At 41.8% G+C, this 22,898-nt stretch overlaps 1 protein-coding gene across 1 annotated transcript; it reads right to left on the bottom strand.

Annotated features, from left to right (window-relative positions):
- Nucleotides 1-5,395: 5,395 nt before the first annotated feature.
- LOC131256981 (probable WRKY transcription factor 40) lies at nucleotides 5,396-7,441 on the bottom strand. The gene is made up of 4 exons (XM_058258118.1): nucleotides 7,212-7,441; nucleotides 6,344-6,673; nucleotides 5,957-6,073; nucleotides 5,396-5,849 (listed from the first exon to the last, which is right to left on the bottom strand). Exons 1-4 carry the CDS (start codon nucleotides 7,350-7,352, stop codon nucleotides 5,508-5,510), a joined length of 930 nt encoding a protein of 309 aa, XP_058114101.1. The 5' UTR covers nucleotides 7,353-7,441; the 3' UTR covers nucleotides 5,396-5,507.
- Nucleotides 7,442-22,898: the final 15,457 nt, after the last annotated feature.

The raw sequence follows: 22,898 nt of genomic DNA, 5'->3' as shown, positions 1-22,898 counted from the left end.
TTGGTTGTTGAACTATTTCTTTGATCGGATCATGTAAGACCCGTATCCTAGTCTATACCGTTCCGTTAGCCTCCGCGGTCCTTCCGGCTGAATTCCGACAACCTTCGCATCGTATCTGACGATTGCACGTGATCCTAAGCCGAGTCCCACTTACCGAAGTCGGCTCGAACTGAAACCTGTACCTTGACGACTGTGCCGTCGTCGCGGTTCCAACGTCGTGACTCGCGCACCAAACCGATACCCAGGATAAAAGATGTAGGCCCACGTTCAATTCGAAGAAAACGCCGCGCGTACGAATTCCGAGAGAATTTCTACGACTTATCCCATCAATCAATCAATTAATCCCATCAATCAAGTACACAACACACATCAAGTCAAGTATAAACAACCTATACCCTATCCCTACTTCTCTCTTACACAAGCTACCTAAAGTCAACCCTCACATCACTTCATCCATCACTCAACCCATCACTCCATCACCTCTTATCATTTCCATCACCTCACTCTCTCTCTCTCTCTCTCTCTCTCTCTCTCTCATTTCTCAATCTCTCAAGCAACCCAAACTCCATACGTCCAAGCTCTCTCCCTCCCAAATGCCAAGTGTGGCCCACTTTGCCTACTCTCTTATCTTCCATCTCAACCATTGATCCATCATCTACCACCATCAAAAGAGAAGGCAAGGAGCTAAGGAGGCTAAGGGAGCAAGAAGGACGACTAGAGGTGGGTGATTTACTGTTGATTTTCAATTTGATGGCCGACGTGTGATGGGACCCAATCTAATGTATGTGTTGTAGTCATATGAGGGGCCCATAATGGCAGGGCCCCTCCACTATGCCGACCTCTCTCTCCTTCTCTCTATTTATCTCTCTCTTCCCTTTTACTTGTTGATGGCCCACCTAATATGTGTGTGTGTGTGGCCCACCATGAAGTATGCATTCTATTTAGGCCATCCACCGAGTGGCCCACATGGTCGTCCATTTGGACGTGCCTGATCAAAGGAAAACACAATCATCGGATTGATCAAGTGGGCCACGTTCATGTGGGATCCACCTTAATGTGTGGGCCACGTACAGGTGGGACCCACCACAATGATGTGTTTATCTATGTCGCACATGAACGTGTACTGACAGGGTGTGTACTGACAGGGTGTGTACTTACAAAAAAAAAAGAAAGAAGAAAATGTACTTTTGGGGTGGGCCACTCATGCAGGCCCCACCTTGATGTATGTATATAATCCACGCCGTCCATTTCATTGCTCAGCCTATTTTAGGCGTTAAGCCAAAAAATGAAGTTGATCCCATTTTCTGGCGGGTCATACCATAGGAAATAGCGGTATTACCATTGAAACCCACTTTGATCATTTTATTCGCCAAAAACACGTTGCATATTGGTCTCATTTGGTTGGTCTTGGACCATGGAATCTAATGGCTGGAGAGGATCCAGCTGATGTGGGCCCCACAGGGGAAAAACTGTGGAATTTCTGCTTTTCAAAAAAAAACAGCCAAGAGGTAGCGCTGCTACCTCTAACACACCAGTAGGCAGCGCTTGCGGCGTCTGGACGGACGGACGGGCTGTGGTTCATGGCTCCAGCTGTGGGCCCCACCGTGATGCGTTTCGAACATCAACACCATGCATTTGATGGGTTCCCTCAGGCCAGGAGGCCACCCCAAAAATCAACCGTATACGGAACTCAGGTGGACCACACCATCTAAAATCATGTAAAGACGTGCCTAAAACATGTAAAATCACTTGGTGGGGCCAACCTAAAATTTGGATGCGGCTGAAACTTGGTCTAAACCCTCAGCCAAGTGAGACACACATAATGGGTGGGCTGGATTTGTGAACCACATCAAGGTGGACTCCCTGTCCACGTGATAAATATATATATATATATATATATATAATAAAATATCACGGTGGGCTCCCTGACCGTGTGACCCTATCAACAGGTTGTATGGTAAATAAACGTTACGGTGGGCCCCAGTCCCACCCAGGTCCACGTGACCTTATGAACTGTTGGATGGCAGATAAATATCACAGTGGGCCCTGAGGTCCACGTGACCTTGTGAACAGATCGGATGTAAATAAACAATACAGTGGGCCCTACCCTGGTCCACGTGACCTTATGAATAGATTGGATGATAAATAAATATTACAGTGGGCCCTACCCTGGTCCATATGACCTTACGAATAGTTGGATTGCAAAATAAACATTATGTTGGGCCCTAGGTTGGTTGGAAAATAAACATTATGTTGGGCCCTAGGTTGGTTGGAAAATAAACATTATGTTGGGCCCTAGATTGGGTGGAAAATAAACATTTCGGTGGGCCCCAGGTTAGGTGGGAAATAAACATTATGGTGGGTCCTACTTGGGACCCACTTGTGTATGAATTGTGTCCACACCTTTCATCAGTGTGGACCTCCACCATGAAGTATGTGATTTATTTATGCCTTCCATCCCCATGGGACCTACCATAATGCATATGTTTCATCCTAACCTTCCAACCATTTTGGAGGATATTTTAAGGCCATGTGATAAGGCCCATCTTGGTGTGTTTGTGGGTCGTCCGTCGAGGCCCACCTTGATACATACAAGGCCCACTTGATTTGTATAAGGCCCATATTATGAGGCCCATTGTGATGTATGCAAGGCCCATGTGACTAGGCCCATCTTGATGCATTTGTGGCCCGTCGTTGAGGCCCACCTTGATATATATATATATATATATATATATGAGACCCATGTATGAGGCCCATTTGATGTACTGAGGCCCATGGGTCAAGGCCCAATAGGACGTACATAAGGCCGATTGTAGTGTGATTCCACCATGGTATATGTGTTGATTTTATAGCGGGCTATACCTTGGGAGCAATGATGGTTTGATGTCCACATTGTAAGGATGATGTTGGTTAAATATCCGCATTGTCACTCTCTCCCTAGGGCCCATTAATAGCCCCACACCTGTAGCATATAAGCCATTTAAGCCCATCTTCGTTTTGATCAGAGCCCATCACCACATAACATGTATAGTATAGATCCATGATTCATGATCATACGCATCATATGTATGCCTGATATGAAAAGTGACTGATCATAGCATATGCCTTTGGGCAGATCGTTTATGGGCTCCCTGACAGGCGAAGCTGCCCCACATGAGCGCTCGGTACGTGCAAGATTGTTGCATGTTTGATAGTATTATTCATGCACTTGCATTAGTGTGATTGTGATTACTATATGCTCTAATGACATCAGGGTCATAGCCTCCACAGACACATCGTGGGTGGCTGGATTGGATATCAGAAATATTGTTACTAAGTATCGGGGCATCATAGATGTCCCTAGGTGAAAATCCCTAAACCCAATGGTACCAGAGGATGACTCCAACATCAAAACCGAGTGGATATATGAGCGCACGAGGGCCGAATACCAGGAGGCCGGTCTCCCACTGTGTCGTGGTCGATTGGAAAGGAGTGTGGCCTTACTCGCCCGAGGGTAGGGAGTAATACTAGGCTGAGTTTGACCAGCTCGTGAATGGGTCCGCTATCGACGTGTCGGATAGGTATTGGTAGACTATTGGCTAAGCGGATAGTGAGGTTTCTTACGCTCACTTGGATTGTGCGGCTAGGAGAGCGGCAGTGCCATTTGGAGTATACTGAACCCCGATGATTATTCAGAATGAGAACTGTACTGATACATGTGAGGATTGGCATGCTTGAGTTGTATCTCGCATCACATGGTCGTGTTATGGCCGATAGCATTCATATTTTGCACCGCATAGCCTTGGTACGGTTAATTGCATTCATGTACTCATCACTATGATTACGCATTACTCTGACCTTGCATTCTGAGCATACTTATATTGCGCATACACTTACACCACCCTCTAAGCTTTCTATAAGCTTATGCACGATCGATGCGTACAGGTGACGCCAGGACGTAGTCGCAGCCATAGTCTCACCGCAGTTGGAGCGTGCAGCCGAGCTTCTGGAGTTTTGTTACTTTCACTATATTGTATTTCCCTTTCATACGCATTGTACTCAAAAGTTTTTTATTATAGTGAATTTTGTGATAGTGTTCTTGTGGTTATTGTTCGTGGGTTATGCTTTTCGTTATGCTCATTACGAATTAAATTGATATTAGAAATCCTCCTTCTAGGATCCCAGGATCGGAACCTGGTAAATGGGTGCTGGGAGCCGAGAATGGGGTTACACGGAGGCTGTTAGCGCCAGATTCAGCGATCGGGAATTTTGTGAGCCCGGTTTCCAAGTTCGGGGCGTGACAGATCGAGTGGATCATTCATCGCTTTGTGTTGTGATTTTTTTTCACAAGAGTTTTTCACATAAAATATCGTGTGTTTGTGAATTGTTTGCTTTTGGTTTGGTTATTTTGTATTATTATATTGTTCTCTCTTCGTTTATCATGTTTCTGCAGAGTGCACCAATTAACGGTGGTATTATTAGATCTGAATTTCTAACACCTGGGATTTTATCCGGATTTATTGTTAACTTAAATTTACATCATTGTGGTGTGATATAGAGCGGATTAACTCACAACATGAGAAATGACCACCTACGCCTGGTCGTAGGTTAGCTTAGGCTGAAAAGGATCACAAACACGTGCCAACATGGTAAGTGTGTACGACATCCCAGCCGTCTAAAAGGTGAGCCACACTAGGAAGATCACTGGGTGTATGATGTCACGCAAGTTGTAGGTAGACCATTCTTCCAAGTTTCGACACACCAAAAATTCTTGCATTAGTCTGGTCTTCTTCCAAGGGTTGGATGCGGTCAAATGACTAGGTCTGGGCTCGGCCAGGCAAAACCAATATTTTGAACAGGCCTGACTTGGTAGGCTCGGCCTGGCCAGTTCAAAATCTACGCCTGAACCAACCCTAGGCCGGCCGTTGCTAGGCCTACTCAGATCTGTGACCACTTCAAGAAGTCATGCATCGGGACTTATTCTTCCAAATGGGTGACTCGGAAGTTTTCCGTTCGGCATCGGAGACCTAATCCCTAGCTCTGGACTTGCTTCCACGTTGGCAATCTTGTAATAATGTCAACAATCCTGCTTTATGGTTGACAGTAGTGATTTATATGGGCCCTGTCCCAACTGGTTTGGGCTGGATCTGGACTCGAGCTTAAGGCCCGCAGTTCAAAATGGCTTGGCCTGAATATGGGTTTGGATGGGCGGACCCAAGTAGCATCCGGACTCGACCCAGCTTATAGATGATATCGGACTTTCTATGTTTCGAGCAGGCTGGGCTCTTACTGGTACTAGATTATCTAGTGGACCCTTCGACTGGAGATGGACAAGCATTGGCACGGCCTAACAACACTCAATTCTGCCCATCCATGGTGGGGCCCACAATTTTAAAATTGGGCCCACTTACAACAGTTCAAATTTCCACACTAGACTTCCATTCCCTTCTTTCAAATTTCTATGTACATGGGTTTCCACCCTTTGGTAGAGGGAAAAGAGAGAGATTACATTCATTTCACCATTTTTTTCAGGGTAGAAACCGACCGGAAATCGCAGCCGCAAGTGCCGCCTTAAAACTGGGATCTTTCGACAAAGATGAAGCCATTTGTTCGACAAAAAACTGTTGGAATCCTGTCGTCGAATTGCCGTCTCCTTGATGTTTTGAGGTGTCCTGACCGGATCCAGGTTGGGTCAGGTCCAGTGTAATGGTGGGGCCCATTGAGTTGACAGAGAGTGAGCAAGGCACCGAGCCACAGGTGCTGCCAGGGTTCAGATCCTTTGGTGCATCTGCTTGAGAAGGGTGTGGATGGGTGTGTTCACCTTCGTATGTGGCCACCAAAATCGATTGATCTTTGATACTTCTTTGGACCTGAAGTGATAGAAAGTTGCAAGATCATGTTAGGATCGAATTGAATAGAGTGGATCAGTTTAGAAGAGTAGATGAACGTTGGAGATTTGATATGTGTTGGACCATACCTTCTTTTTAACTGGGCAAGCTGGGGCAAAGGAGCACTTGAAATAGGCTCTTGGACATGGATTGTCTTTCGTGACCTTCTGACCATATTTTCTCCATTGGTATCCATCTTTAACTACCTGTAACACCAAAGGACAATTCGTCATTTACAGCCTGATCATGAACGAACGATCAGGAACGCGGGGCCAATCATATGTGGACCAACATCCTAATCCAATAGAATAAGATCCATTGCGAAGCACCCACAAAGAGTTTTATTCATGGGTGAATCAAGCACACTCAACAGCACTGATGGAAAGTGGACCACGCTTCCCATCATCATCTAATCATATGGTAATATTCGCCCACACCGGAATTATACTATCGCAATTTAGCTTCAATAAACTCACCAGCGTTGGATCAGATGGATCGGTCCGAACATGGAGCTTCGAGATCTTTGCTTTGGGTGGCCCATGTTGCTTCTTGCTTGAATCTTCACTAGAGCTGCTCTCCATGTGAGTACCATAACTAATGCTGCCATTAATCTGGTTTTGATTATCATGGCTCTCGGCCTTCCTCTTCTTTGAGGCGGGCTGCTCCTCCGGCATCTGATTCATCATATCAATCACCTGATTTTGCAGGCTAACGAATTTATCGCACATCGTTCTTAGCATCTTGTTCAGCCTTTCGTTTTCCTCACTCACTCGAGTCAACTCAGCTTCCAATACACGGGTCTGAAACTGCAGGCCAAACCCAGTTAGAATTCAGAACTCCGCAGTAAAACATACTTAGGAAAAGTGCAATACCAAGATAAATAAGTAAGAAGTGAGCAACATGCCAAAACTAGGGCATGTGATCAAAATCTTGCTTAAAAAGTACATGTACTATGTTTGGATAGAGGAAAATCAAACATGAAATGGAAATGGAAAATGATTCCAAGTAGCTATACATCTTTCCTCAAACAAGGAAAGATAGATTTCCATAGAAAACATTTTCATTTCCAAAGCATTCAAACGTTTCCAGATAGCCCTATATCAACCAAAGGTGGGAATCTCTATTTGTAATAAAACCCCAACTCTGAATTGATTAGGAGGGACTTCGATGTCCGGCACGATGCCGGAAACTCCACATATGGGGACTCGAAGTCTCTCATTATCATGAATATGCATAGAGATTCCAAACTACGGATAGGAATTGTTGGTATACACAATCATTCATAATCCAATGCGAAAACAAAAGCCAAACACCTTAAAAATTGAAAATTTCTCATCTACCCACCTCATCTTCCGTTGAGATTTTCCGCCCCAAATCGACAAAACTACTTTCCGTGCTCACACGAGCTTCATCCGAGAGTCGAAATGGCTTCGCATTAAGATCTAAACTAAGGCAAGTATTGGAAAACTCCGCGTCCATCTCCATAGAATGCAAGGACTTAGTAATATAACGAAAGATTCAACTATGGTTGTAGCTCACACCAGTCGAAAAATTGGAATTGAGGAGAAGAAAGGAAAGGTTGTATATATATATAAAAACGTGGGTGTATGTGGACGGAAAGTAGCGATAGAGATATAGATGGAAGGTTCAGTGTATAGAGCTTGATAAAGGGAGATGTCGGTCATTCTCTTGGAGTCAAGCCCGCCACAATCAAGTTGTATGAACTTTGAAGTCTATCTTGACCAAATCCATCTTTAAAAAATCATTTCATTCTATTATCACGTTGTCAACCTTTCTGCCTTTATTTTATTTTGTAGGGTCTTTCTATAAAAAAAATTTTAAAAATAAAAAAATTTAAAAAATTTAAAAATTAAAAAAAATAAAAAAATCAATGGTCGTCTTATGTTGACCCACTACAGACGTATTCTTGTATTTGGTGGGGCCCACTTTTGTCTAATTGGGTGTCGGAGGGGTAAACGTGGGGCCCACCTTTTTGCACCAATGGCGAGTTGGGGAGGTTTATTTAAGTTGTTGTAGGGAGACTATGCAAGTAAAAGCGTTGAAGGGCCCACTGGGATGTATGTGTTACATCCGTTCCGTTAATTGCGCCAGCTCGTCGGGGGTAGTGGATTAGAAATGAGGCAGAGACGGAAGTCAGGTGGACCAGAGGAAACTGTGGGGATGGGGACGGCCATTATTGAAACCGTCTTGTGGCTCAGCAGCGTTTTGGATAAGGTTGATTTTTGTGCTTTTATTCATCCTGTGGGCTCTTCCTTTGAAAGGGGAAATGGCAAATAAACATAACGTACATCCCAAAAAAAAGTTTTAATGGTGGTTGTTTTGCGTGGTGTGGCCCACTTAAGTTTTGAATCTTTTTATTTGAAGACACGTCTTAATATGAACGGTTGCAACAATACAGTCGATATAGCAAGTCGGGCAAGTGTAATTAGCCTCTTCCGTACAAAGTGAATGTCACCAAACATCACAAGGGCCCCACAATTTTTTTTTCACGGCTCATGCAACATGGATTTAGCACAATGGATGTGGGGGGACGCGGATTAGCTACCGACAGGTTCAGTAGCGAGACTCACTACTGAAGTGACGTCACTTAGTTATGTGGGTCCCACCATGATGTATGTTTTATATCCACACCGTCCATCCATTTTTGAGATCATTTTAGGTCATGATACAAAGAATGAGTGAGATCCAAAGCTCGAGTGGACCCCACTACAGTAAACAGTGGAGACAATGACGACCACGATTAAAAACTTCTAAGGGCAACAAAAGTTTTCGATCAAGCTGATATTTCTGTTGTCCCTACTTTAATGTATGTTTTAACTCATGAACAGGTTGGATCTCAAATAAACATCACCGTGGACCATAGGTGGGTGTCACTCTCCTCACTATTTTTTGTGGGCGAGTTCACTCGAGCTTTGGATCTAACTCATTCTTTAGTTCATGCCCTAAAATGATCTCTCCAAATGAATAGACAGTATGGATACAACACATACATCATGGTGGGGCGCACATAACTTGGGTGACGTTACTTCAGCAGCTATTCTAGCTACTCAACCTGAGAGTATCTAATCCGCGTCCAGATTTGGGTTTCAAATCCAGGGCCATAAAATCTCCTCAAAGAGGGGGTTTGGTATTCCATGTGAGAGCTTGGATTGCACCTAAAATTCTTTCAATGGTTACATGTGTAACATGTGTGTCACAATAGCACTATTTTATTAGGCATGTGGCCTAATATCCAAAAATAATTAGATTAATTACCAATTACATTACTATAATTAGTTTAATATGATAATCAGCACCGTCCAAACATTGCCCATGTAAATCAATGGCTAAAAATCGTTGGTTAGTCACTCAAACATGATCTTGTGCTTATGGCTCATTTGAGACTTGGAATTTCATCATTTTTGGGCAAAGCATATATTTCAACGGATTTATCATATCCCTTGTGTCAAACATTACATACCTTGCTAATTAGAGATATTAAAGTTGATCTAGTAATTAAATTCAAAACTCTAAATATGTCATGCATAGCTACTTTTGGATTAAAGCTGATTCCCAATTCTGGGTGTCAAACATATATAATAGGAGGATTTAAAATCAGGGGTTCCAAATCCACGCTCCCAAACAGGCCCTAAGTTCATGTCAGGAATTTGGGGCAGTCCATTTGAGGGATAATTGCAGTGGACGGAGCAATGCATGATGGGGCCGCTGTTCAGTCATCTGGACCATTGGTCTAATTGGGAGAAACATGGATGGACCGAGGATTAAATATTAATTTGCATCTGTAGATCATAGGAACCTAATCTTTAGCATTTTATAGGCCGAATGTGGACTGGTGCCTGCAATAGAAAGGTTAGAACTGTTCTATCAGGGAGATTGTTGGGAACCGGCTAATCCGCTACTGGACCTATCAGATGGATTGTATCTCCAGACTTTCATTGATTTCAGTAGCATCGCCCACAAACCTTATTTTAAAAAAGGTCGTGTTCACATTTTAGAACCAACTCATTAAAGTATCGGATCTTACATGCACATGCCATACTTTACTTCATCTTCCATTCAACGGCCATGATTATAAAAATATATTTTAAAAGTCACACAATATTTTTATTAAAAAACAATATTATTATGAGAATATCACTAGGTTTTTAAAATCATGGAGTGATCTAATTTTTCACATTTTTATTGTGAAATTATCTTTATTGTAAAAAAAATAACTATATGTATAAAAGTTCAATTAATTAATCTTATGCATATTTTAAATTTTAAAAATTGTCTAGAGAAATTTCTTAATAATCTTGCAAGAAAAATGTCAAAGAACACCCATGCTAAGAAATTGTCAAGAATGAAATTTGTCATGTGCTTCTAAGAACAAGACGTCAACCTTCATTAAAGTCCATGTCCATGGACATTGACTTCCCTAGGACAGTCCAATCCATGGATCAACACATCTCTTGTTTGGCAAATGGTGGGAGTTTAGCTAGTTAGGCTATGAGAGAGTTATAAATGGAGAGAAATTATAATATTGGTGCATCAAATGAACAGCGTCATCGAGGTTTTGGGTAGTTGTTTTTTGCTTTTTATGATGTGGCCCATCTGATTATTGACCATAACTTCACCATGGTAGGCCCCATGCTATTTAAAGCTTTTGTATTTGATGGAGTTGTGTATGATTTTCATGTGTGAAGAGAGGGCTGCAATTAATCCCCAGGGCCTGATTGAACTGGAGATTTCAATGGTATAAAATTAAATTAACAATGATATGATCATTGCAATTATCATTTGTATACACTGAAATTTATATGTTGGATTTTAGGATGAACATATTTGAAAATCAAGCTAGTGTTAGAATAATGAGCTATACATGGCATTGATTATTTAGATTGTTGGGGGCTTGTAAAAGCACATGGAAATGAATCAAGCAAAATATTCCAATCACACAAATAAGCCCAATTATAAAGTTTCCAAATTTAATGTGGAAAAACTTTTACGAGAAAAAATCATAACACAAAGTGACAGATATTACTATGAAAGTCAAAAAATTACAAGATATAGAGAAAATACCCGATTCAAACAAACTCTAAATATTTCCTTACAAGTTCTTAAAAACTCTAGGAATGAATTAGAAAGCTTTGAGATACCCCTTAATTTCAATTACACCCATATATATAACCTCTAGGTGAATCACAATCGAAATAGGAAACAAATCCTACACTTATGCAATTCAATGTATTTCATATACGATCATTCGATGGCACCTTCAATGAAACTTCGATATCATTGATAGATCATCGATGGTATCGAACCCACTTCAATAGCATCGAATTAAACACCAAAACATTCTAGCGACTAAACAAGAATTTTCTAAATTTTACCGATGGCATCAAACATGCCTTTAATGTCATCGAACAGGACACCTAAAATATCCAATAGCCAACTTGATAAATTTCAAATTTTACCAATGGCATTGAGCCGACTTCAATGACATCAAAACCTACTCAGTGGCATTAAATTGTTATTGATAAACATGTTAATTTACAAATTTAAGACACCAGTCAACAACATAGACAATGACTTCAACAATTTAGATTATCACAATGAATTTTAGGTTGGGCCAGCAAGAGTATGATTCACACGGTGACTGAAACTCATTTTGTTTAAAGAGGTATGAAAGAGGTGGGTTTTTTTCATTAGAAAGGCATGGCAAAAGGAACATGAGGTTTTCTCCCCCACCAATCCTATTGTATAAAAATTGTCAAGCTCTCTTCTCTCCTCTTCTATCAACCGGTAATCATAAGAGCCTCCATTGCTTGGATGGTTATAATTTTCTAGATTTTCTAAAATGGCTCCTGAATCAAATATATGATTAGAAGTCCAAATACTCACTGCTTGGATGCATGAGATTGATTGTGCGCTGCACATCTCAGTTTTCTTACAACAGGACTACTCATCATGCGAATCATGTATGCATACATGAAATGAATTTCTGATTTTTCAATACACACATGTTACCTGTTTTTTTTAGTGGATTGTTGGCAGAGACCACATGCAATGCTCACATATATGGCCCACCCCACTTGCTGGTCGGCACATGTGTGGCGTGTATAACGGTAAGTACAGTAGGTTGCAGGTGAGCTGGACAACCTGAACTTAACAAACACGTGCTTTTATCATTCACATGTGAGATATTATTATATTTCAACGTGGTTAAAATACTCTAACTTGATTCTGACGCAGATTGCAACCATCACGCGGAGATTCCACGTTTATTCTCGTGGGGCAAGGATTAGGTGAGTATAGTGTAATAGCTTATTGGGTGAGTCACTGACGGTGGGGCCTACTTTAATCTATATGTTTTATATATCCGTACCGTGCATCAGTTTTTTTGGCTCATTTTACGGCATGGTACAAAAAATGAAGCAGACCCAAATTTCAAGTGGACCACACAATAGCAATAAGTGATTATTAAATGCCCACCATTAAAAAAATTAGGGCCCACCGTAATATTTATTTGCCATCCAACTTGTTGATAAGGTAACACTGACCTGTGTAAAAGGAAAACACAGATATCGGCTTGATCCAAAACTTCTGTGGTTGGCCCACAACAAGTTTTAAATGGGCGATGACTACTTTTTCCTGTGATGTAGTCTACTCACCTGGTTAGCGGACGCCGATTACCTACTTACAGGTTGAGCAGCGAGACTCTCCACTGAACTGTTATCACCAAGTTTGCGGGCCCGACATGATGTGTGTGGTGTATCCACACCGTCCATCCATTTGGAGAGATCATTTTATAGCATTATCCAAAGAATGAGTCAGATCCAAAGCTCTAGTGGACCCCACCTTAGAAAACAATGGAGATTAAACACCTACTATTAAAAAATTCTAGGGTCCACAGTAGTTTTGGGTTAAGATGATTGTTTTCCCTTCGTTCATGTCTGTGTTAACTTGTGAACAGGTTGGATCTCAAATGAACATCATGGTGGACCTAGGAAGGTTTCAACGGTCGGGGTTACTCTCCCCACTGTTTTATGTGGTGGGGTCCATTTCAGATTTAAATTTTTCTCGTTCTTTTGTTCATCAACTAAAATGATGTCTGCAAATGGATGGACGGTGTGGATACAGCACATACATCATGGTGGAGCCCATAGCGCTTCGTGACGTCACTTCATTAGCGACTCCTCAACCCGTAAGTAGCTAATCCGCGTGCGTCCGCGCCGTCCCAGCGCACGATGACGTTTGTTCATTGGCCTGGATTGACGCAATCCTCTTGGCTAAGCCCTCCCACGTGCTAAAATGACTAACTGGGTAAATCTCCAATCCGTTCGTCAGGTGGGTCTGACTGGCTATATGGATGTATTCCATGAATCAATCTGATCCATCTATCACTGTTCCACAATGCTGGAAACAATTGAATGGTCAAGAAAGTTTCAGTCTAGTTTTTTAGCCGTACATTTGTTTTTGTAGATTGTGCCCCACCTAACGAGTGGACTGACCGGATTCTTATAACAGAGCATCGATATAGTGGTATGCATCAGATGAATGGATTAGATCTTATATCAATATCATGTGCCGGCACACATGTGTGGTGCACATGAACTGTCTCGTGTACAGCTCAGCAAACCTTATAATAATCATTTGAAGAAATTGCATGATATACGCACATGATTGCATAGTCAGAGCATATGTCGGAGATAAGGTGCACCGAAAACGTGTCAAAAATGGAAGAACCTGAGAAGGAGAGGATGCAGAGTGGAATAATATGATACACGAGTCAAAGGTACGATAGTCAAGTTGTAGATGTGGGGTCCATGGTTTATTTATCCAGACCATTGGCCTTGTAGGCCCCACCATTGTTGGACCACTGCGTGAAAATCTCCCCCCATCTTAATATTCCGTTTCTCAGCCCACAATTAGACGGTTAAGAAGAGAAAAACAGTAAAAAAATGGCTTGGATCTTCCGATCTGTGAACGACTGTGGTCCCAACAGACCAACGGTCTGGATTTCTCACCACTTGTAAAGACTGAAAACTCGAGTATATTGTCTACATCCTCGAGTGGTGGGTCGTATCATTCCTCGTGGGCCGGTTGAGACCGGAGACTTTCAAGACCATTGATTCTCCAACCAGAAAGCGCGTCACGTGCACCGACGTGGACCGTATGGGGTTGCTATCATCCCGTTGCACTCCTAGTGCGCTGGAGCGGGTGCACTTTCTGACACTTGCCCCCACACACGAGGCGAAATCGCACGTGTGTGAGAAACCCGAACCGACCGTCAGACTGATCCAATTGTGTCCATGCATTAAAAACCAGACAATCTGATCATCTGATAGACAAAATTGTATAAAGAAATGGATGGTTGAGAAAGATTAATTAACGTACATTAGCATTAGATATTCATACTGTCTACCTCACTATCACTTGGCCTAGTTTCTGTGAACAGACATCTACTTGGTGGGCCAGCCTGATGAGCGGGTTGGATTTCTTACACGTGTGCCACGTTTTCCGCAAGAGCAATTCTTTTTTCTTTTTAAAAGAAAGTGCGCCTCGGGCGCATAGCATAGGAGTCGGCACGTGGTACGCTTGGCCCCCACATTTGAGTGAAAAGACCCACACCTAAGTGACAGCGTACCACCGTCGACCCAATACTGTAAATAGGTGGGGCCCACCAAATATCCAATTAGAACCCACCGACTACCTAAGCGTGTTTGGTCCGTGTAATTGAATGGTATTGAATCGTATTGCACATTGATGGCATGTCGGAAATATTGTAGCTCGGGGCTGAAAGTGGGGCGGGTTGGGCGGGGTTGGTGGTCAACCTATATCAACCTAGGCTTCCTATGCATCAACCCAAACCCAATCCAACCTAACCTAACCTCTGATTGGGAACTCGAACCAAGCCCAACTCATGCAGGCTCGGCCAGGTTGATTAGAAGGATATATGATGATATTTTTGTTATTACATTATTTTATTATATTTTTAATATACATCTTATTTTTTGTACTTATGATTTTATTATACATATGCTGGTATTTATTGTAAAGGAGTTCATTTTTTCTAAATAAACAAAATAAAATATGACACAACTATTCCTTTAAAAGTCGTGTTGTGTAGGATACAATCTATTTGGGAGAGAGAACTCTGACATATAATGTGAGCTTGAGTCACTGGAAATGACGTGGACCAATGAAATCTGACGACATGCCTTCTACACAAACGATTTACACTCAATTATATTTTATAAGGAACTTATTTATTGATCGAGTTCAGGTTGACTTGAGCAACCCGAGGCCTCAACCCAAGTCTGACCCAAGTTTCATAGGGTTGGTGTTTGTATAGCCCAAGCCCAAGATTGAACCCAATACATCGTGCCCAAGCCCAACCCAATGTCGAGTCGATCACGAGCTGGTCGGGTTGAACCCACCTGACTTTCAACCCTAATTGTAGCCATCCATTTGGGATAAAAATTTTGCTGCGGGAAAACACCAAATTAAGCAAAATCATGTTCGAAGGACCATGGAGTTGTAATCAATGGACCAAATTCACAACAAATGTTGTTCACTTGTACACATGTATAACAAGAATGTCAAGTAAATGGTGTATATAGATGGATGGCATAGATAAACACAAGCATCAATGTGAGGTCCACGTGTAGTGGATCTCAAAATCCATAAAAATTTACATGGGACCAAATGCAATGCCATCTCACCTAATCTCAACCTTTCCCATCCTCTCCAAATGCTGAATGGAATTCCACGAGACCAAATACAATTCTATCACATCTAATACCCTATGCGGTACACCTCGGGCACAAACCTCATCTATGCAATGCACATTGATTTAGGTCAGTGTTGTCAACCGATCAGAGATCCATTAGAGATCCAATGGAGGAATGCAAACAAACTAAATATTCGAACCACGTGCAGCCCCCTTATCCTGTCGTCTACACATGTGTATCATTTTTCCCTTATCTAAGATGCTTGTAACCTAAGAGTGAGGATCACGTGGTGAGCCTTTCGATCATGTGTGCTCAACCTATCTCACCCTCAAATGGCACCAAGGCCTGTTTAATTTTCTCAAGTACAATGTAGATACTTATAGATGGCCCACCTTTATTTCTCACTTTTGTTTGAGGAAGAAAATGTTGTCTTTTAAATTATTTTAAAATAGTTTGGTGACAGAAAATGCCACCTAAAAACTGTATTTTTCCTCTTTCCTGAAACATTGAATCCTACCTATTACGATAGTGATAAAAATCATAAGGTACACCTCAACGCATATGTCATATTCATGCCATTTATATACTCTGTCACCTCATTTCATGAGGTGATTAAAAAAATAAGGCGGTGATTTAAAAAATAAGGCACACCCAAAGCTCAAGTGAATTACGCAAATAAAACCATTCAAGGTGGACTATTGAAAGCTAAAATCTTTCCGGGGCTTATGGTGATGTTTGTTTGTCATCCAACCCCTTAATAAGATCATGCAGGCATGGATATAAGTAAAACACAAATATCAGCTTGATCCAAAGCTTCCGTTGCCTCCAAGCAGTTATCAATGGTAAGCGTTCGATTCTCACTATTTATTATATTGTGGTTCACTTGAGCCTTGAATCTGCCTCATATTTTTTAACTCATGCCTTAAAATGAGCTAATGGAATGGATGGACGGCATGAATATGGCATATATATCACAGTGGGCCCCACAAATTTTGTGCCGGATCTAATATGCACCAACCACCTTAGTTGTCAACGTCACTTTTGGGGTTTCGTGGTTGCTGCCGTAATTACATGCGTAAGTAATTATGACTTAATTTCCACGCATCAGTCGAAAATTGTACACGTGATTTGTATTAATTCATGTAAAACCAACTTGGTGGTGCATTCCACTCTCACCAAGTCACAATCCTAAGAACAGATTAGCTGAACAATTCCAATTTCTGATTAGTGGACACCTGTTTGAGAAATAGGACCATTGGATTTTATTTTTCCATTTTAATGGTCAAATATGTATACAACACTACGAGGGTCACATGATCGAATAATCTTAATTTTTGTCCAAGAGACATTTGCGATGGGTAACGTAATTTGGACGGTTTCATCTATTCCATGTCACTACTGTAATTTCTAAGTGGCTGCGTATCATCCATCACACTTACCAGAGTATCAAAGTTTGAGAATTGACCCAATTTAGACGTGCATGCATCTCATGTATACTCGTCAGCCCTCGTGCATGTCGCATGCATGAGAATGTGCGCGTACTGTTCAACGCTCGTGCATAGACGCATTGGCCACGTTGACAGATACACGCACTTGCAAAGCCCGACGCTGAGATGGAAAATCATGTGGCTGCTGAGAAGGACAGTCCAAGCCTAGCTCAGGAAAACCCGAATGTAGCTTCGGTGGTCCCGGGGAACTACCGAGCTCGGTGCTTTAGGAACTGTGGGGCCTACGTTGATGTATATGTTTTATATCTACGCCGTCCATCCATTTTTTCATCTCGTTTTAGGGATTGAGCCAAAAAATGAAGCAGATCCAATTCTCAGGTGGGTCACACCACAGGAAACAGTGGGGATAATAACATCCACAGTTGAAACCTTCATAGGTTCCGCCGTGATGTTTATTTTCCATCCAACCTGTTGATAAGGCCACACAGACCTGGATGAATTGAAAACACAAGTATCTGATTGATCCAAAACTTTCAGGGCTCTCGGAAAGTTTTTAATGGTAGGGGTTCAATCACCACTGTTTTCTGTGTGGTCCACATAAGATTTGAATCTGCTTCATTTTTTGAGCTCATGCCCTAAAATAAGCTGTCAAAATGGGTGCACGATGCTGATATAAAACATATAAATCACAGTGGGTCCCACACTCCTGGAAACACCGAGCTCAGTGGTTGCCCTGAACCACCAAAGCTGCGTCCTCCTCACTTTCATTCCAAATGCAGGAAGTCAATTGGTGCCGACGGATTTCCTTATTTGAGGTTAATTTTCGCCGGTCAGGTTGGGTTAGGTGAAAATGAGTCTCCCACAAGACTTGTCTTGTGTTAGGGTTTCTTATTTTGGTCCAAGACTCAACTTATTAAAATATGAGTCAAATTAGATTAATTTACCGCCGGTTGGATAGAGGATCCAGACCCAACGCATTTATGTCCCTGAGTCCGGTTTACCTCAGCCTATCTTGTCTATTTATTGCCTGACAGATGTGCAGCAGTGAACACAGCGGGACAAAAAGATGCTGGAATAAAAGTAGAAGTGGTATTTTAGAATCAGAGCTGGGCACGAAACGTCTTGACCCGAACAACTGTACTGGTCCGACTCATTCGGACCTGGCTCGACCTGAATTGAATGGTTGAATTGATCCAAACCGAGTAAGCTCCACCCAATCTGAGCTCAACTCGAGTCGAGTTCGAGTTACCTAATAACTTGACCTGACTCTACCCGAAACTCAATCCGTTAGACTCGACCCGATCCGAAACTCAACTCAACTCAAGTATGGTGTGTATGTATGTAAACCTAATTTCTAATCCACTCTACCCTACCTAGCTGCATACCTTGATCCGAAAAACAAAATCCATTCCCATTCGGCACTCATCGGCTCAACCCTACAGCCTCTCTCTCTCTCTCTCTCTCTCTCTCTCTCTCTCATCTGGCAAGCGACAACCAGCGGCCCATCAGGTGCGTGTCTGGTTTTTTTTTTTTAAGTTTTAAAAAAAAAAAATGTTAAGAGAATGGACCACACAAGAAATGGTGGAGATGGAAGGAAGCGGGTTGCGGACTGAGTAAACTCTAAGAGGTTCACTATGATCTATGTATTTTATCCCCTCCGTCCATCCATTTTATCCCATCCGTCTAGCCTAATGACCCGATCCGAATCGGTGCCAACTCAATCTAACTTGGTATTTCTGACCGAGTCGAACTCGGTTCGGATCAGCTCAGCCTAGACTCGGGCTCGGATCGAGTCAAGCATGCTGGACTAGGTACCGAGTTGGATCGAGTTTGAGTCAGGCATTTTTCAAAACTGGATCGAGTCAGGTTGGACCTAACTCGGTCCGACTCAACTTAATGCCCCACCTGTAATTAGAATCAGGTGCACTTCTATATAGGGCATGACGTAATTGTGCCCTAGGTATGTCGGTCTAAAGAAATTAATTCTAGATGTAGAGAAATTATCGTTTGAAGTTTTAATCATAAAAGAGTTGTAACTTTTAATATGAGTAGCATCGTCGTGAAATCCAAGACCTATCAATCTTTACATAACAATGCATATAGGGTGACAATTGTTTCACAAGAAAATGCATGGCTTGCAGGTTAATATTGTTGTGGATTTGTGCTGTGAAATCACACAGATCTAGATCTAGGATAACAATCTAATAACGTCAAGCAATCACAACAGAATACAAAGATTTAACATGGAAAACCCTTACGGAAAAGAACTACGGCACAAAGCGACAGAAATCCACTATGAAATAGAAATTACAAGAGAGAGGACTTACCCGGTTTGAACAACCTTGAATCTTACCCTTGCTACACCCTTTGATAACCCTAAAACCATTTTAGGAACCCTTGAAAAACTTTTAAAAAGTCTTAGAATACTTTAGAATAGCCCCAGGGACCCCTATTTATAGCTTAGGAAACTACACTTATGTACTTCCTTTGGAAAAGTCCGAAAACCGCCTCAAATTTATGCAATCCGCTCAGGATCTAGGTAACCTCGACTAGTCGAAGGAGGGCCTCAACTGGTCGAGCAACCCACTCAACCGGTCAAGCCATCCCCTCGACTAGTCGAGTGTTCACTCCCCAAATATAGGGTTGTGATGTAGTAATAAACTCGTTAAGACCGAGGTCGAATCCCAAGAGACTGATATCCATACGTTATCTGAAACTAACTAGAACTAAAACTAGAATGAGATGAAATCTAATTCGAGTTGTAATTTGAGGAATAAGAGTGAAATACTAATCTAAAACTTAAGTAATTCAGAGGAAAGAAACTAGGGATTCAGAGGATCCACTTTTAGAGATCAGGGATATCTTATGCCTGCATCAAGAATCATGGACATTTAACTGAACTTACTTGATTTGGTTTTCAAGAGATGAAAGGTGTATGAATTAGAATGGATTCCATCATCAAACCATGCCCAGGAGACAAAACAAACAACAGAATTAAACTAATTACCAACCAATCAATAATGCATGAAAGTTAGGAAGGGTATCATCATCCGACCATGCCCAGGAGACGATGGTGAACAACAGGACTTCCTGACGTCATAAACATCAAAAGGGAAAATGAGATATTCAAAGCCATTGCAGATCCATTGTAATTTCAGTCACAACGGACCATTAAAGACAAAAAAAAAAAAACATTCCTTTAATAATCAATCAAATTCAGTTCATAAATTTAAATTAAAAGCATACAATAGAGTCTCCCATCTCGCTACAGGCTTCACCTCTTAGCCCTAGCTAAGAGGTTTAGCCAATCACGGGCATGATTAGGCTAAGTTCAAAATAAACAAAAGAAGAAGAAAAGAGAAAGAAAAACTAGGTCCAGCCCAAGCCAGCCCTACGTCCACACCTGCCAAAGTCTTCCCCTACCCAAGTCTTCCCCTGCCAAAGTCCCCAAAAAAAACTGCTCCTCTCCTCACTTCTTTTTTTCTTTTGTAGCTGTGGAAGTCCCTCCAGAAACGCTGGCCGGAGTCACCTTCCTGAGGTTGGCCATTGCGGAAGAAGTTACGCACTCCTTTCACAGAACGTGCGCAGCTACACGTGAGGGCCCGAAATTTCTGCCCCTTTGCTGGTACTTGCGATATCCACAACCGACGCAAATGAAGATGTCCCTACGGACGATTTTGGCCCCTCTACACAATAGACGGTCCGGATCAAGCACCTGACGTATGATAGTGGCCCACCTGGATCAACCGCAGCTCTGTTGCGGAACAGAGCATACGCAGTCGGGCGTTGTGAAGGTCGGTGGAGTCCATGATCGAGTTCGGTTTCAAAATCCAGTCCGTCCATTCGATTTCCCATGAAAAATTGTTTAGAGATGGGTGATTTTGGATCGAGTTGGGTGTGGCCCATTGAATTGTAACTCAGCCGTCCATCCTGCGTTCAATGGTTAGGATTTTACCATGGATTGCATGATGTCAAAATATCACATAGGTGAGGTTAATAACCCTCTGTGCACAATGGACGGTCCAGATTGATGATTTTGATGAGAGCTGGGCCCCACTACACGGAACCGGCGGAATGCGTGAGGACGTTGTGTCCTTCTTTGATTCGGAGAGGATGGAGTCGGTCAGCGTGTGCTGATTGACTTTGAGACTTTTAGTGCACGGCTAGTGCACTTGTCTACCGTGCACACATGATATACATTAGGCCCCTTTGAAGATGTTTATGAGAAATCAGCTCCGTCCATTTGTATTCTCTTTTCATTTAACGTGTTGATACCAATTTTGAAGCATATCCAGATAGCAGGTGGGCCCAAAATCAGAGTTTTAGAAGCTGATCTGTCCATTGGGCCACTTCCACAAGGATATAATAGATAAAATTTGATGTGTACGGTTAATTTATGGTCCCAATCCCATGTATGAAGTTTCGAGCCAATCAGATGGCGATAACCCCGTGATCTTGCATTCTGTGCCAGTTTCGGGCCTCTTTAACATGAACGGCTTTATTTTCTCGGATCTCTGGTGTGTAAATCCTTCAGTCTTAGTCCCCTGGGATTTGTCTCATGTTTTGGTGAATTCAGAGCATCAATCCATACATTTTAGCATCATTTTTCAGTCCAGGTTCTTAAACACACCCTGCATTACAAACACGATTAATTCAGGCCATTAAACAATATCATAATTGTAAATCCATGCAATCGATGGGGTCTAATATGCAATATTTGACCCTCAACATCGAGCATCCCGGACATCCAAAACATGTGCTCGCTGGACTTTGAGTCGAGCGAGCTCGACTGATCGAGTGGACCCTTGACTGGTCGAGCGACCCGCTCAACTGGTCAAGCGTCCCAGAAGATAGAAGACATCTTCTAATAACAAATATAATGCCCATAAAAAAATGAATTTGAGATACAGATTCCGTATCTCATCTCTCTTATCCAAACCTAATCCTTAATCTCCTATCTTATCTCTATCGCTAATCTATTTCCCTTTTTTCTCTCTAAATCTCTTCTCGTATCTCTTAACCTCCCAACGAGCCTTTTCTTTTAAGGAATGTGTTGTAAGAGTAGTTCTACTCCAACTCAAATATTAATCAAAAGACTCTACGTATAAATAAATCAACACATCATCCTTGTAGAGTGTTACCAAATGCAGGTCATGCCCATGCCTACCAAAAGGTGGAAACCTACTCAATGAGTGGATGCGGGTTAATGATCTCCAACCTAAGCAGATGGACAATCACCTCATCTGGATAATTCATACATCATGTGCATACCTGTTTACATTCAGTGCTTTGTAATATTTTAATTACTATGTTTATAGATCATACTGGGTTATTTCACTAAGCCTGACCAGCTTGCATTTTTATTGATGAAAAAAACCATACAGATGAGCCATTGGTAGATGATGTGGTGCAGGAACCGGAAGGAGCCACTAAACCTAAACACAATCCACGTGAAACGTAGACATACTTGTCTAAGGACAAATTGGCAGCATTAGACCCTTACTGAATATCTGATTTATTTGTTAGGATAATTTGATTGGCATATAATGCATATTGGCATTAATTGTAAGGTTTTAAGCAATTGTTTAGATTTATTTGATAAAGACATTTATAATAGGATGCTATAATAAATGAATGATGTTTGAGATTTGTGATATTTAAATGGTCGTGAATATTTATATATACATAGTTGATTGGTGCTAAGTGTTATGTATTCGTAATTGGAATTCGACAAAAATAGGAGGAACTTAAAATGAATGTAATTTTCACCTCTTATTAAACTGATTAAAAAATGAATTTAATACATTTTGTATACGAGCTATAAACCAAAACTCAAGTATGAGGGT

The sequence above is a fragment of the Magnolia sinica genome, chromosome 9, assembly GCF_029962835.1.
Source record: "Magnolia sinica isolate HGM2019 chromosome 9, MsV1, whole genome shotgun sequence".
In the NCBI taxonomy this organism is placed as follows: Eukaryota; Viridiplantae; Streptophyta; class Magnoliopsida; order Magnoliales; family Magnoliaceae; genus Magnolia; species Magnolia sinica.
Note: the sequence above shows the minus strand (reverse complement) of the source record. Positions and strands in the feature narration are given on the sequence as shown.

Coding starts and splice junctions, on each gene's coding strand:
- LOC131256981 (XM_058258118.1), bottom strand. CDS start 7,352: ATGGAGATGGACGCGGAGTTTTCCAATACTTGCCTTAGTTTAGATCTT. Junction 6,674..7,211: donor AAATCTCAACGGAAGATGAG/GTGGGTAGATGA, acceptor TTTGGCCTGCAG/TTTCAGACCCGTGTATTGGA. Junction 5,850..5,956: donor CTTGCCCAGTTAAAAAGAAG/GTATGGTCCAAC, acceptor CTATCACTTCAG/GTCCAAAGAAGTATCAAAGA.